Below are 16,568 nucleotides of genomic sequence, written 5' to 3' on the forward strand. Positions count from 1 at the left end.
GCAGCAGCAGCAGCAGTTCTGCCTTGTTGACTCCCAGAAAAAAAGAAAAAAACCTGTGGAGGAGGAGGAAGAGGAGGGGAACTCCTGGAAAAAAAGTGGTGAAGCCAGAAGTAGCCGGAGAGACAGCGAGAGAGAGAGAGAGAGAGAGAGAGAGAAAGAGAGTGTGTGTGAAGGGAGGGAGGTTGGCTGGTTGCTTGGTTGGGCAGAGTTGGAGAAGAAGGAGTTGGAGAGGAGGAGGAGGAGGAAGGAGTTGGGCTCAATCCCGAGCTGGTTGCTTGGTTGGGGCAAAGAGTTGGAGGAGAAGAAGTAGTTGGAGAGGAGGAGGAAGGAGTTGGGCTCGCTTTTTGCCACGAGACGGGACAGAGATAGAGGGAAGGGGATAGAGAGAGATAGAGAGAGAGAAGGGGATAGAAAGAGAACAGGAGAGGCGAGAAAGACAGAGCTTTTCTGGCCCGAAGGAAGGAAGGAAGGAGGGAAGGCAGGAAGGCGTCCAGAGCCGCCCGCCCGTTGCTTTGGCGCACGTCGGAGTCGCTCGAAAGTGCATCCCTCTGAGAGGCGTTCCCACGCGCGAAAGGCGCCGACACGTGTCCCCATCCTCTGCGGGGAAAAGGCCAGCAGCCGGTGCCGTCGCCTCGGAAGGAAGGAGAGCCTGGGAAGGCAGCCCACGGGGGAAGAAGCGCGTTTCCTTAGACGCCACTGAAGAACTTTTCGCCTCGCCTTGGTGAAAAGGGATTCTCTCCTTCCGCCCCTTCTTTTTTGTAAATAGTAGATATTAAGCTCTCTTTTGGGGGGCCGTATTTGTCCAAGTGGGGTCGAGGGAGCCACCTGTTTTTCGGAACCTGCCGCATCCTCGCCCGTGGGTTCCCACGACTCTCCAGCCCCCTTCCTCCTCAACCTGTTGCTGCTCTTTCGAAGAGGACGCGCTTCCTCCGACTCGGAGCCTGGCGGGGAAGGAACAAGAACCCGGGACGCGCTGGAGCCCTCGCTCCCCTTTGGCCCCCGTTTCCCCCTTTGAGGAAGCTGCGCCCATCGCTCTCACACCTCGCTGCCACTTCAGCAGAGCCAGCGCCTTGCTTTACATACTTCCACGTTACTCGTGCTCTTCTTCTGGTTCCCTCGAGCCCTTACGATGCACTGCTACCTCCTGGGCGTCTTCCTCACCCTGGACCTGGTGACGGTGGCCTTCGCCCTCTCGACCTGCAGCACCCTGGACATGGACCAGTTCATGCGCAAGAGGATCGAGGCCATCCGGGGCCAGATCCTGAGCAAGCTGAAGCTCACCAGCCCCCCCGAAGAGTACCCGGAGCCCGAGGAGGTCTCGCCGGAGGTCATCTCCATCTACAACAGCACCCGGGACCTGCTCCAGGAGAAGGCCAACCACCGGGCCGCCACTTGCGAGAAGGAGCGCAGCGACGAGGAGTACTACGCCAAGGAGGTCTACAAGATCGACCCCAAGCCCAGCTACCAGAACGCCAGTAAGTCCCGGGTCGGTGTGTGAAAGGGGGGAGGGCAGAGGCCCCCAGGCACGGGTGGGTGGGTGGGTGGGCATAGGGGCCTCCGGGGTCCCCTCCTAGAAAGGCACCTTCGGGGATCTGAGAGCTTGTGGTTCCCCCGCTCCTTAGAATACCCTGCCTATGCTCTGTCTGGTGTTCCTTGCCCTATAGAGACCCCAGGTGGTAATCGATGGTTAGGCGAGAGTGTTCTTCCTTTCCAAGCTATCCTCTCTTTTCTCTCTGTTAGGCTCTTAAAAAATAATCAAAGACAACGGGACTTTTAATTCAATCTTTCACTCAGAATGATATATTTGGAAGAGACCACAAGGGCCATCCGGTGCCAAACACTCTAGATAGATGGGTTGCTGTGAGTTGTGTTGTCGAAGGCTTTCATGGCCAGGATCACAGGGTTGTTGTATGTTTTCTGGGCTGTATGGCCATGTTCCAGAAGTATTCTCTCCTGACGTTTCTCCCACATCTATGGCAGGCATCCTCAGAGGTTGTGAGGTCTGTTGGAACCTAAGCAAGGGAGGTTTATATGTCTGTGGAAGGTCCAGGGTGGGAGAAAGAACTCTTGTCTGTTGGAGGCAGGTGTGAATGTTGCAATTGGACACCTTGATTAGGATTGAATAACCTTTCAGCTTCAGGGTCTGGCTGCTTACTGCCTGGGGGAATCATTTGTTGGGAAATGTTAGCTGGCCCTGATTGATTCATGTCTGGAATTCCTCTGTTTTCTGAGTGGTGTTCTTTATTTACTGTCCTGATTTTAGAGTTTTTAAAAAAAAATACTGGTAAATTCTAAAATCAGGACAGTAAATACAGAACAACACTCTGAAAACAGGAATTCCAGACATGAAATAATCAGGGCCAGCTAACACCTCCCAACAATGGATTCCCCCAGGCAGGAACCAGCCAGACCTTGAAGCTGAAAGGCTATTCAATGCTAATCAAGGTGTCTAATTGCAACATTCACACCTGCCTTCAACAGACAAGAGTTCTTTCTCCCACCCTGGACCTTCCACAGATATATAAACCTCCCTTGCTTAGTTTCCAATATACCTCACAACCTCTGAGGATGCCTGCCATAGATGTGGGTGAAACGTCAGAGAATGCTTCTGGAACCTGTCCATACAGCCTGGAAAACTCACAACAACCCAGTGATTCTGGCCATGAAAGCCTTTCACAACACTCCTGATAAATGCCAAGCAGCCTCTGCTTAAAAACCTCCCGAGGAGGAGACTCGGAGGCAGGATATTCCACTGGTCAACAGGTCTGTCAGGAAGTTCTTCCTAATGTTGAAGTAAAATCTCTTTTCCTGCAGTTTGAGTCAATTGCTTGGTGTCCTAGTCTCAGAGCAGCAGAAAACAAGCTTGCCTCCTCCTCAATGTGACCTTCTTTCAGGCATTTAAACCTGCCTATTATGTCCCCTCTTTTATGGAAGAATTTGTGGTCCTTCCATGGGAAAATGTAGTGGAGTAGGATTCCCATGGCCTGATAGAATCTCTCTTGAGGCCTGGTGAAAAGTCTATCAGGAATGGAGGTGTCCTGGCTGAGGCTTAACTCCAGACTGCGGCTAAGTTGGAAGGGAGTACCTCTGAGCATCTGCAAAGTGTATCCAGTTTACTTCTGAAGCTTGCAGAACAACTGGTCTTGAGAAATCCAAGATCAAGAGGGCTTCTTGGGCTAGACCAAGTCTCTCCCACGTCTTTGAGTTATTTTGGAATATAAGCACGAAGTGGGGAGGGGAGAGAAGGAGGTCAATCTCAGAATTATGGGACATCTGGCAGTGCTGGCAGCTCGCCCCCACCTTTGGCGGTGCCTGGTGCCTTTGGATGCCAGAGGCATTAATATGCCTTCTTATCTGTTCTCATCCTCCAATTCTCTCTTGTTTACTTTCCAAAGTTTTCCTCTGGGTGGGAACGGTGGCTTCTCAGTCTGTTCTCGCTGGACGCTCTCCGCCCAGTTCATCCTGCCCTTAGCCAGCAGTCAGTGTAAGTTTCCCCTTTAGGACTCTGCCAGCACCTGGGTCAACAAACCTCCCTTTAATAGGATTAGTGTACTTTGTTCAGCAGTGTCCCAGCTCAAATCTCTTCAGCTCTCTTATCGTAGTCCTATCTCCCAATTCAACTGGTAGCCTCTAAAGCAGATCTGTTATCTCAATGATGCAGGAATTCATTTCAGTGTATTGTGGAAGGAAAAGGAAAAAAAAAAAAAGACCTGTAGCGTCTCCCCTCCAAAAACTAATTTCTTCTAAAGTTCACTGCTTAGATTGGTATAACCAAAAAAGAACAGGTCATGGAAGTGCCCATGTGGATCCTCTTTTCAATGGAGTTGGCATTCTTGTCACCCTTGACCTTATTTTCAGGTATAAAATGATACTCTTAGTGTTAATATTCTTTTCTTTTTTTTTAGTCTAGCTTCCTGGACACAGTTTGAGTGTTTCAGCTGGAGCTGATTACATGCATTCATTTCTGAAAAATAAATTAGGACTTGAAGGCACTGGCATTGTGTGTTGGTCAAGAGCCACTGTGGTCCAGAGACAGAGCCTTCCTATTGGAGGTGGCAGAGCTGAATTCAAATCCCAGTTCCGCTTTGGCTTTGTTTTTCCGGGCTTTGGCTAAGTGAACTGTCTTAGTAAGTTTCTAGAAGTCATTCTGCACATGTTGTCTCAGAATTAAATCCTGTTGAGTCCAGTGTGCTTTTTCTCCAAGCATGTGTTCCTAAGACTGTGGGTTCATAGTTTGATCCTACCGTATCTGCCTTGTGTCCACTTGGGTTCATTTCCAAGAATTGCTGTCTTAGACGCTTCACCTGTAAAGTGCTGTCAGAGTTTCATCTTGAGGTTATGTGAATGATATTATATGCATAACTTACATTACCAAATTCAGTGACATCTAATCATTGCTGATTTTGTTGGGGGCGGTGTTGAAAAAATGCACAGAAATCAAACCTCAAATGTAAGTCATTATGGGAAATCTTATGTAGAAAAAAAATCTACTATGTACCCAAGTTACAATGTTTTGCCTTTCTGATTTGTTTTCCATTCTTCTCTTTCTCCCGCCCACCATCCCCCCTTTGTTTTTATTGCCATGTCTCTGGAAAGCAAGTACCTCTTGTTATAATGGGTAATGCAGCCATCTTGGTAACTTTATCCCAGACTTACTAATTGTAGCCTCTTCTATTTATTTTGAATGCAACAAAGGTGTAGCTTTAAGGCTTGCTGAGGCTTGCTAGAAATAGTCCCAGGGTGCCAGCCAGAGATCTCAGAATCCCAGTTGCTGGGGAGCTGCCTCTTCTCTCCTTTTTTTAAATTGTTAAATGACAATCCCTGTAAGAGGACAGCCTGGCAAGCAAGGGGTTTTTATTATTGTAATTAAGGCACTATCTTGCCCTAAGGGAAGGAAGAATTTACAAAGTGTGCTGGAGTCAGCCTGCCATGTGTGAGCACTCTCTCCTTCTCTGGTAATTTGTAGCAATAAGGCAGAGACATGCAGAGGAGAACTCAAATGCACATGCAGGCACATGCGCAGACGCGCACATGCGCACACATACACACATAGATGCAAATGCATTTGTATTGAAGCCCACCCACTGGCATGGATCCAGAACTGAGGGAAAGTGCCGTATTGAACTACTTTTCAATACTGGGATTTGTAGTACAAGGAGAATAGCCCTCCCCTACTTGCACTAATCTTGCTGATACCTGGGAGAAAGTTTCTCAACTCTTAATTCTTAACTGAAGGCATTCTTTTTAGCAGAGGAAAACTCCCATCCTCTGCCACCAGTTTACTCTCAACTACATAAAGACGTGACTCCAAATAAATGCATTCCAGTGACTTGCATTTTGTCAAACTGAACTATCAGAGAGAGAAAAGAGGTGTTATCCCAAGAATGAAAGACCAACTTTTGAAAATGTTTGCTATTATTATTCTTCCTACTGTTGTCATCATTATGATTCTCATCAGCTTAGTCTGCAGCAATAAAAACAGTGGAAATGTAGATTGCAGGTAACCGCCAACAGAGAGCATCAGAAGTTTAAGAGTTGAGAACTCTGCTAGCATTTAGCCAGCCCTACTGAGCTAATGTTTGGTTGGGAAGATCTCTAAGTGGGTTAACTGTTTTTCCACTGCTGTCTAGTTATGTATGTTTGGTTGGATAAGCCATTCTAACATAAAATGTAGCCAAGAAAAAATGTGTATGTGTAGGCGTATGCATACGTGTGTGTGAGTGTGTGTGTGTGTGTGTGTGTGTGTATCATAAGAGAATGAGATCCCACTCCTGAGTTAATTGAAAATACAGGTCTAGATAGCTCTTCCCCCTTTCCTTCATAGTTAAAACTTTTTAACTCTGCAGGTCCTGCATTAGTCAAGGAGGCAATGGTGTGGGAGGGGAAAGGAGATCTCCACAAATCTACTGAGGTCATTGAGTGAAAGGCATGGGAAAAAGTCATCACTCAAAGGGCTTTTTTTAAAACATCTTTTTTTAACACAGAGATATTAGCGTTTAGTGATTGACTACAGCCTAAGTATTACAAATATGTCCTAATTATACTTGAAGTCCACTATATATCACTGAACAGATTCCCCTGATAGGTCTTTGTGGGACATTTTGTAAAGTTCAGTCTAAATATTTTTAGCAATGTAGAGATTTTTTAAAGGGGGAAGAAAAAATGCAAAGAGATATTGTATATATCTCAAGGCATATTTTTGTCTTAAATATTATCCTTGGCCAACTGTGCTATATAAATACCATAAATATGAATAGCTCTGGCATTGTGCCAATCTCCTGGGATGAATTTTAGTCAAGAAGGTATTTATGGGATATAAATAATACTGTGTCAACATTTAAAGAAGGGACCTGATTAGCTCAGAATTTATTCGTATTAATCTTTCACGTGCTGTTAGTTTAAGGCTCAAAGTGAAGTTGTGCTAAGGTTTTGCCATAAGTTTGCACCAAGGGAATAAAAAACCAAGGAGCTATTACTAGATCGTCCTACAGGGGCTGAAAAAGACAGTGACTTTGAGGTGAACATAAAAATTTGCATGTATCAAGAAAAGAGCTTGGAAGGGTCATTTTTAGGATTACAGTTCCCAACATGTAATTCTGGTACTATAGCTCAAAAAGCGAAGTCTTCCAGTCTCTAGTCAAGGAGAAACTAAAAATACAAATGAAGAAATATCATGGAAGATGCACTTCTAAATCAAAGATTTACCTGTTGTAGCTGGTTAGAAGAGTTTTATGGGTACAATGAATGGCAGAAAAGACAAATGAATGAGTCTGATAGAAATTCATTCTTGAAACCTAGAAGCCAAAAGCACTGACCTGGGACTATCATACTTTAGACATTTTATGAGATGATATGATTCCTTGGGAAAAATGATAAAAGTGAAAAGCAGTAACAGAAAAGAAAGAAGACAATGCAAGTGGAATCATGGAAGCCAGAGTCCTGAGTTTGCAAGACCTATCAGAACTATTGATGACTAGAACTGTTTAAGGTCTTTAAATAATAAGGCTGCCATAAGCTAGGGTCTTAATGGCAATTGACAACAGTGGGTTAGGATCAGACGTTAACCTCTTCTATGAACATAATTGTTGGCTGATCACAAAGATCTACAAACAAAGCAATGTGGCAGACTGGCATTTGAATATTTGGAAAGAAAGATAAATGTTGACTTTAAAGTAGCTGCATGGGGAATTTACTAAAGTAGTTATAAGGACAGGTTTTATTACATACTAGCTTGGGGCCCCGGCAGTGCCCGGATTATTAGAAGAAGGCATTGTTTGTTTTGGAATGTTAGGTAAAATCACTTAAGTTCAGTCCAGTTTGGTAATGTTGAACTACAACTCCCAGATTCCCAGGGCAATCACCCTCAACCCCCACCTGTATGCATAGTTGGCCATATTGGGTCTGTGTGCCAAGTTTGATCCAGATCCATCATTGCTGGGGTTCAGAGGGCTCATGAAATACAGGTGAACTATAACTCCCAGAGTGAAAGGTCAATCACCTCCCAAGTCCACCAGTATTTCCAGTTGGCCATGTTGGGTCATTGTGCCAAGTTTGATCCAGATCCATCATTGCTGGGTTTCAGAGGGCTCATGGAATACAGGTGAACTATAACTCCCAGAGTAAAAGGTCAATCACCTCCCAAGTCCACCAGTATTCCCAATTGGCCATGTTGGATCAGTATGCCAAGTTTGGTCCAGATCCGTCATCAGATGGGTTCAGTGTTCTCTGAATACGGGTGAACTATAACTCCTAGATGTCAAGGTCAATCACCCGCAAATCCCGCCAGTATGCAAAGTTGGTCATGTTGGGTCTGTGTGGCAAGTGAGTTCCAGGTCCATGGTTGATGGGGTTCAGAGTGCTCTTAGATTACAGGTGAACTATACATACCATTCCCTACAACTTCTATACATCACGGTAAATTCTCCCCAAACCTCTCTCTCCAGTATGTTCAATTGCTGATCAATTCTTCTGTTTGCTGTGTGCCAGCACAGCAGTGGGTTGGGTCATGCAAATGGAGAGAGAAAGGAACACTGGGATGTGTTCGCTGTAACCTGCAGTGTGCTGGGAGGGAGTGACTTGGTGGCTCCTCAGCACTAAGAACTATAGCCTGTTTGTGGAGTCTGGAAGCTGTGTGAGCGGAAACCTGTGCCACATACACATATACAGATTTTCACTTTTATTATATGTATAGATAAGATTCACAGTGAGTAGTGATGAAAATCATAGGTCTGTGGTTTGCAACCTGTGGGTCCCCAGATGTTTTGGCCTTCACCTCCCAGAAATCCTAACAGCTGGTAAACTGGCTCGGATTTCTGGGAATGGTAGGACAAAACAACTGGAAATCCACAAGTTGAGAACCTGTCATAGGTGGTGGGTTCATGGGTGAGAGGAATAATAATAATAATAATATTTATTTATTTATTTATTTATAGGCCGCCCTTTAAAGGAAGGAGGAAAATGATTTGTTAGAATGTTGTAATGTACCTGTTTTGCTAATTAATGTGATATTTTTTGCTTTTGCTTGACACTTGTTTACAATAAAATTAAAATTTTGAACAAAAAACCCCCAAACAAACAGAACAATGTGGCAATAGAAGTAGTCTACTGAATAATATCTGCTGGCAGAACAGCCAAAATGGAGTAGGGAAGGGATAATGAGAAATGCAAAGGAAGTGCAAGTTATACCACATCTAAAAGTTTTCTAGCCACATCCACTCTGCTGGCACAAAGTTAGGCTAAGGCAAAGACCATGCTAAGTATTTTCTAGCATCCCTTCCTGGGAATGGTTTGGATTCAGCACAGCTTCCTCTGCCATAGTGTTGACTCAGCTGGCTCTTGGCCAACAAGGCTTGCGCTCTAAGGCTGCAAACCGATGCTTACCTTAGAGCAGTGATTCCCAAACTCTAGTCCTCCAGGTTTTTTCGAGCTCAACTCCAAGAAACCCCAGCTGTCTTGGCCAATAAGGATTCTGGGAGCTGAACTCCAAAAACACTTGGAAGATCAGAGTTTGGGAATCAATAGAACAAACCTTAGAACAAACCCAACCACATAAAATGAGATTAATTACTGAGTAGACTGTTATAGGTTTGTACTGTTATTGCTTCAGGGCATTGAAATCTATCAGTAAAACCTCAGTTCAGTTTTGTTCTCTGTTTCCTTCTTCTAAGTTTCTAAAAACTTCTACTTTTCTGTAATCAAGGTCACATGATGTGATTTTCTATAGGTATGGACATTGTGTGATCCTCCAGTATTGGTAAACTGCAACTCAATTTTAAAAACTGTGTAACCGATGTGGATGGGATGCAGACATGCAGATGTAATGGACTGGCTCACTGCACCTCCACGTTCCTAACTGTTGACTATGCTGATGGGATTTATAATCCAGCAACATTTAAAGGACAACACACATGCCAATACAGTATTATATCAATGTCAGTGGCAAAATGGGTTACTAATTTCACTATATCAGTTTTCCACACCAGTGCTATATATTCACACACAACCTTGATAGCCATTCCACTTTCCTGGGACCACAAGAAACTATTTGGTGAGAGCAGCTAAGAAATTCATAGTATTCTGACACCAAACTCCTGTGTTCAGCTGAAAGTAACTTTCATGAATGTAGCCCATGGAAAGCAAAGCCTTGTCCAAACCATTCTCTTGATGTGTTGTTAAAGGCTTTCATTGCCAGAATCACTGGGTTGCTGTGAGTTTTTCGGGCTGTATGGCCATTAGGCTTGCTCAAATAATTCGTTTTCCCCGTTAACCGTTATTAATTCGTTATTTTCGTTTGTTTTGAAGCAATTTTGAAGCATTGGTTGTCACACGTCTGGATATCGCGGTTTCGAATCGCGAGAGGCAGTTTTTCGTTATGTCGTCGTTTTTTTCGTTAGGAAAAAAAAGCTTTTGCAAAGCACCCAAACTCCCACCATTCAGGCCCTTCCCTTTTGCCCCTCAGCAAAAGGGGCGTCACGGGCTCAGCCAATGGGAGGGGGCGAGGGGGAAGGAGGCCGAGGAGGAGGAGGAAGACGGAGGGGGGAAATGGCCGCCGCCGCCTCGCCTCAGCAGCTGATAATAATTTATTATTATTACCTCCCAAGGGTGATCTCCCAATAGCCTACCGAGGAAGGACTGGGCCAGGTTTCTGTCTTCGGGAGGGAGGCTCTCGCGTGTCAGCGCCCAGGAAGGCGAGGCCCGCACGTCGGAAAGGAGGCGCGTCCACGTGTCTTTCCTTTCTTCTTCCAGGAGGGAAGGAGGGGGAGAGGGAGGTCCCCCCTTGGTTGCCCTCTTTCCCTCCCGAAGTGGCTCTTGAAAATGGGGCGCTTTTCCCCTTCCCCTCCCGCCCTTCCCGCGACCTTCCCCAAGGTCTCCCCCGAAGAGCCCACCGACCTTTCCTTTCCTTCGGGCGGCGTCCTCTCCTCCTCCTCCTCGGAAGCCTTGCGGGGAGGATGGGGCTGGGAGGGAGGGAGGGAGGGTCGCTTAGGAGGCGGAAGGCGAAGGCGGGCGAGGGGCGTGGGCGGCGCTGCTCATGCCTCCCTCACTGCCTGCCTCTGCTTCTCCCTCTGCCGCCCCCTCCTCCGCTTCCTCCGCCTCCTCCTCGCAAGGCGCATCCAGGCGGGCGGAGGCAGCGGATCGAGACCCCTTCCCCTCTGCTTCGTCCTCCTCCGGCGGCTGTCCTCCCTTCGCTCGCTCGCCCTTCCCTGCCTGCCAGGCCTGATACTCAGAGGTTTTGACGTCTGTGCGAAGCTAGGCAAGTGGGGTTTATATATCTGTGGAAGGTCCAGGGTGGGAGAAAGAACTCTTGTCTGTGGGAGGCAAGTGTGAATGTTGCAATTGGTCACCTTGATTAGCATTGAATAGCCTTGCAGCTTCAAAGCCTGGCTGCTTCCTACCTGGGGGAATCCTTTGTTGGGAGGTATTAGCTGGCCCTGATTGTTTCCTGTCTGGAATTCCCATTTTCTGGGTGTTTCTGGGAAGGTAATGGCACTCCATGTAGTCATGCCGGCCACATGACCTTGGAGGTGTCTATGGACAACACTGGCTCTTGGGCTTAGAAATGGAGATGAGCACCAACCCCCAGAGTCAGACATGACTGAACTTAACGTCAAGGGATACCTTTACCTTTACCTATACACACACACACATTATGCAGGGACTATATATTATATATATATATACACAGTATATATCACACACACACCAATTTAACAAAGTTTCAGCCACAAAAACAAAGTTTCTGAAGTAGAACAATGACTTTCACAGTAAAGACAACCCAATTTAACAGGAAATAAGACTTTCAAACCAGGAACAGATTTCTGCAATTATTAAAAAATGGTTTATTATAAAAGCTATGAAAATTCGCCAAAAATCAGAGGATAAGGGAAACGTTCCAAATTTTGGTGAGCTATCAGTTTTAAATGTGTTCTACCACTGTACCAAGTTGGAAGAAGATCACTCAAAAAATGAGGGTGGGAGAGTCCTGTAAAGTCCTCTCCCTCTGTGCTGTTTTTGGGAATTGCGCATGCGCGTCCGCCATTAACGAATTAATTTAGAAAATAACGAATTTTCGTTAATTTCGAAAATTTTTGGGGGCCAAATTCGTAAATAGCAACAAAAACGAAAAACTGCCCCCTCTAGTTTTGAAACGAGTTTAGAATCAAATTTTTCATGGATCGATCAAGCCTAATGGCCATGTTCCAGTAGTATTCTCTACTGACATTTTGCTTACATTTATGGCAGACATCTTCAGAAGTTTGCTCAGAGATATGTTGGAAATGAGGCAAGTGAAGTGTGTGTCTATCTATCTATCTATCTATCTATCTATCTATCTATCTATCTATCTATCTATCTATCTGTGGAATGTCCAGGGTGGGAGAAAGAACTCTTGGCAGTTTGAAGCAAGTTGCAATTAGCAAACTTGATCAGCATTGAGTAGCCTTACAGCTGCAAAATCAATCAGTGAGGGTATATTTGCATGGAGGTTCATTCTCCCCCCTTGGACATTCCACAGATATATACACACCCCACTTGCTTCATTTCCAATAGACTTCTGAACAAACCTCTGAGGATGCCTGCCATAGATGCAGGCAAAACACCAGGAGATAATGCTATTGGAACATAGCCATACAGCTTGAAAAACCCACAACAGCCTATTCTCTTGATCTTGTTCTTAATTTGCTCATGTGTTTGTTCACCAATGTGTCAGGAGTGACTTGAAAGCATACCACCATAATAAGAGAAGCAACAACATATATTTAACTTATGCATCTTTCCAAAGAGAACCAGGTTTTTTAAAGCTTACTTGTCTGAACCATTTATTACTTCCATGAGAAAATAGGCTACTTTTGGTAATGTATAAGCCTGAAAGATAGAAACCTTTCTAGGAAACACACTCCCAAGGACAGTAACTCACAGCTGGAGTGCCTCCAGATGTTGTTGAACATTAAGCTTGCAGCATTCCTCACTGTTGGCCACAGTGGCTGGGTCTCCTGGGAATTAAAGTCCAATAATATACATCCAGCAAATATTATTTTCCATTAAATGTACATGGGACTGTCTGTTATTCACTCTGGCAGGAACCAGTTAACAGAGGGCCAGTTCATACTTCCTACAACCTCTAACTTGCATCTTCTGTGTATGTTCATGGTGCAGCTCATAGGGTTTTATGCATTGGCCACACCTTGGAGGAGAGAGGCAAAAAAGAGCATTGTTCCTTCAAATTAGATTCCTGCCCCTGAAATAAAATTTTCCTTCAGTCCCCAAATTTCTAACATTACAGAAAGCGTAACTCTGAATTTTCTTCACACCTAGAACACTGAACTTCACTGTGATGTTGGCCTTTCTAACTTTTACAGTCCCTTTTCTTTTGATGCCTCAACTGTATTTCTAAATGCCCAACTGAAGTTTTAAATTACTGCAGTGCTAGAAATTTGGGGACTGAAGGACAATTTTGTTTGATTTTGTTGTTTTATATAGGGACACCAATTTACTACGCCACTGCATAGAATGGGACTTGAGCATCCATGGATTTTCTTATCCACAGAGGGTTCTGAATCCAAACCCAACGGCCACTGTACAGTTATTATTTTCCTTCCCCTTCCCTCCCCCCAGTTCTCAAAATCCAGCTGGATTTACCAAAGTTGCCCACCTCTGTTTTAATAGTTGTGAATTGTACCCAGATTTATTTATTTATTCATCCTTATTGCTGTAGGGAACTATATTTTTGGTTTTAGTATTGCTATAGAATACCAACATTATCGTAAAGATTGTGTGAAATTATTATTTTATTTTGAGGAGAATTAGAGTGCATCTATAATTTCGTTTAGCTCCACTTTAATGGCCAAGATTCAATGCTATGGAATCATGGGAGTTGTAGTTTAACAAGGCCTTTAAGCCTTTTCTGCCAAGGAGTGCTGATGCCTCACCAAACTACCGCTCTCAGGATTCCACAGCATTGAGCCATAATAATTAAAGTCAAACTGTATTAATTCTACAGTATAGATCAGTGGTTCTCAACCAGGTGTTTTGGCCTACAACTCCCAGAAATCTCTGCCAGTTTACCAGCTGTTAGAATTTTTGGGAGTTGAAGGCCCAAAACATCTGGGAACCCCAGGTTGAGAATCACTGGTGTAGATGCACCCTTCATTGGTAGTGCATCCTTCAGAGCTTTGATTGTATAGTTTATTATGTATAAACAAGAAGATTATTATTCTGTCTCCCTCCCTCTTTCTCTCTCTCCTAGCTGAGGAAGAACTTAATTCACCTTATTGAGAGTTTTGCTTGAGTAAGAACTGGGCTGAAGTTTAGAGAATAACTTATCACTTTGATCTTTGGAAGTTGGGATATAAATTTACAGAGTCCTGAAAAACTGCAACTGTTTATACTTTTCATAGCAGTTCCACATGAAAGCTAAACTAATTTAATGCAGAACAGGTCATCCCCCACCTTTGCTCCTTAAATTGAATCTCTAGTCTACACCTCAATTTTATGAGAGCCACTGGTGTGATTTATCCTTCTATTGCCACTATTGCTTGAATATTTGCTTCGCATGGAGTTGCTTTTTTTCCTTTGGTAAATATTTCACCTAATGAAAGAAAACATTATAAGCTAACTATGCACAATGGTATGGTTCTACTTTATCAACAAGGAATTGATTTGCTCATATTTATGTGAGTGGGTCTCTTGGCCTGAGAGGAATTCAGTTGACTAGTACAGCATATTGGGTTTCTGCCTTCTTTGAGGATCACATGATGCCACCAGGAAAGAATGGATAAGAACCAAATTAAGATAGCAATCTTAGAGCCTTTTTGCACTACACAACAATGGCATATGGTTAACTTGCATTGTAGGGCAATGGTTCTCAACCTGGGATCCCCAGATGTTTTTGGCCTACAACTCCCAGAAATCCCAACTAGTTTACCAGCAGTTAAGATTTCTGGGAGTTGAAGGCCAAAAACATCTGGGGACTCTAGGTTGAGAACCACTTTTGTAGGGATTCATTGAGTATGCACAGAGATCACTTTGTCAGTCTTTTCTGTTATGGTGAGGTGCATGCTCTTTTTAAGAAAATATTAATTATTTTTCTTTGCATCTGTGTATATAAATTGGAACACCAGAATGTCCTTCCCTTGGACTCGGAGGCCTGATGACCATCAACACTGGCCTCAGACTTGGATCTTCATCATTTGGCTTTTTGAGCCAACTGCTCATAGCTTGAATGGGTTGTCAATTTCTGTTTTAGTGTACACTCCTTTAAAGGCATTTTAGAACCAGGATTTGAAATGACCTTAAAATTGGATTTTAACCTGTTAGAACTTGTTGTGTTATTCAGACTTCACTATAAAATCTTCAGATATTTTGGTGATGGATATAAATAGTTAAATAAATTTTTAAAAATAAACATTCACAGTTGTTACATGGAATGATATCAGCATCCAAATCTCTATGCCACTATGAATCCTAGCCCTCTCAGAGATTAAAAATGTAAAGAATTGTGCTAGATCAAACTGAGGACTCAACTAATCCAGCAGTTTGATCTCTTAGTGATCAGGGGATGCCCATGGGAAGCTCACAAACGAGGCAGGAATGCAATTACATGTTTCTGCTAGTGTTGCCTTTCTACTAAAGGAATTGTTCTCCTGAAACTGGAGGGAATATAACATTATTACAATCAGTAGCAGTGTCAGTTGATGGTTTCCATTCAGGGAGTAGTGAAACCAATCTAGGGTTTAGTTCAAATGTTAAAGGGACTATCCAAGGTGCTGAACCTATTTTGTGGTTGGGTTGTTACACTTTGGACCGCTCCTCTAAGTCTGGACCAAAAAAAGAGTATATTCATTATCCCATTGACATGGAAACCACCAGCCACTATTACTAATAACCACTGTTAGTCTTATTCCAATAATCCCCTCTTGAACCTGTCTAAGCTGATAGTCATAGCTGCATCTTGTGGTTGCACATTCTGTTATTTAAATATGACTGATGTGAAGATGTTCCTAGATCTCATCTTTTGACACTGAAGTTTCAAGGCATGGGACAATTCTGACCTGGTAACCCCACCCTCCACACAGCACGCAGGCACACACACACACACACATTAACCAATTATGAGGAGTTTGGGACTATTAAAGAGCCTCTCCCGACATGTGCTATTAATTGTGAAAAAGCATAAGAAAAAAATGCAGGGCTTCTTTTCTTTTGAAAAAACATTCTCCTTTCAGAGTCAAGGAGCCTAGAAGGAGCCTCTTCCAATTGGCCTCATTTTTCCTATGCCTGCATAGTGTCTCTCATCTTGGTATTCTTTGTGCATTATGCTTTCAGTAAAGGTTCCCATTGCAACTTGACAAAACATGTGATTAGTGAGAACATACAAATGTTTCAATTCCCATTACAAAACCATATGTTGCACTTCTTTCTCACTGCTTTTTTAAAAATGTCTTTTTGGTCTGGGAAAACTGTATTTTCCAGGTATTCTAATTTAATTTGGTAAGTTAGGAGTGTATCATCAAGCACATTGTTTAGATTATTGGTGGACAGCTATAGTCCTCCAGATATTGTTAAACTGCAGTTCCTATTAATCTTGGTGGACAGAGTAAAAACGTGGTATATTATGTTGCAGTCCAACAACATCTGGAAGTTTCCAGTTGCCCAGTGCTGGTTTAAACTAAAGGAAGTGGGGGAGGAGGAGAGATATTTATTACTAATCTATTTACAGTGGTCTTACCCAACCTCATAACTTTTAGATATGAAGAATAATTCCAGAAAACTCCAGAAAGAATAGTTTTGCTGACTAAAGATTTCTGAGAGTTGTATTTCAACTCATCTGCAAGGTATCAGCCTGAGGACGGCTGCTTTATAGTGTATTTTTGGAGTTTCTGAGTGTATGTTACCTTTCATTCAAGAAAAATTGCTGTCTATGATTAGATGTCCAATGCCATATTTTTAGCAGTATGATTATTGAACAAGCTGGCTAAGGCTTCTGGGGGTTGGAGGACAAAACAGCTGGAGGGCTGCAGTTTGAAGATGCCTGCTCTAGGAATTTGCTGGGTCTTCCAGACGATTCTATGTAT

At 43.7% G+C, this 16,568-nt stretch overlaps 1 protein-coding gene across 1 annotated transcript in view; it reads left to right on the forward strand.

The window, feature by feature from the left end:
- Positions 1-679: 679 nt before the first annotated feature.
- Positions 680-16,568, forward strand: part of tgfb2 (transforming growth factor beta 2) — a 106,251-nt gene continuing 90,362 nt past the window's right edge. Inside the window, exon 1 of the mRNA XM_062972217.1 lies at positions 680-1,475. Within this exon, the coding sequence (XP_062828287.1) occupies positions 1,130-1,475 (346 nt within the window). The 5' untranslated portion in view covers positions 680-1,129. The remainder of the gene's footprint in view (positions 1,476-16,568) is intronic.

This window comes from Anolis carolinensis, chromosome 1, assembly GCF_035594765.1.
Source record: "Anolis carolinensis isolate JA03-04 chromosome 1, rAnoCar3.1.pri, whole genome shotgun sequence".
NCBI lineage: Eukaryota > Metazoa > Chordata > Lepidosauria > Squamata > Dactyloidae > Anolis > Anolis carolinensis.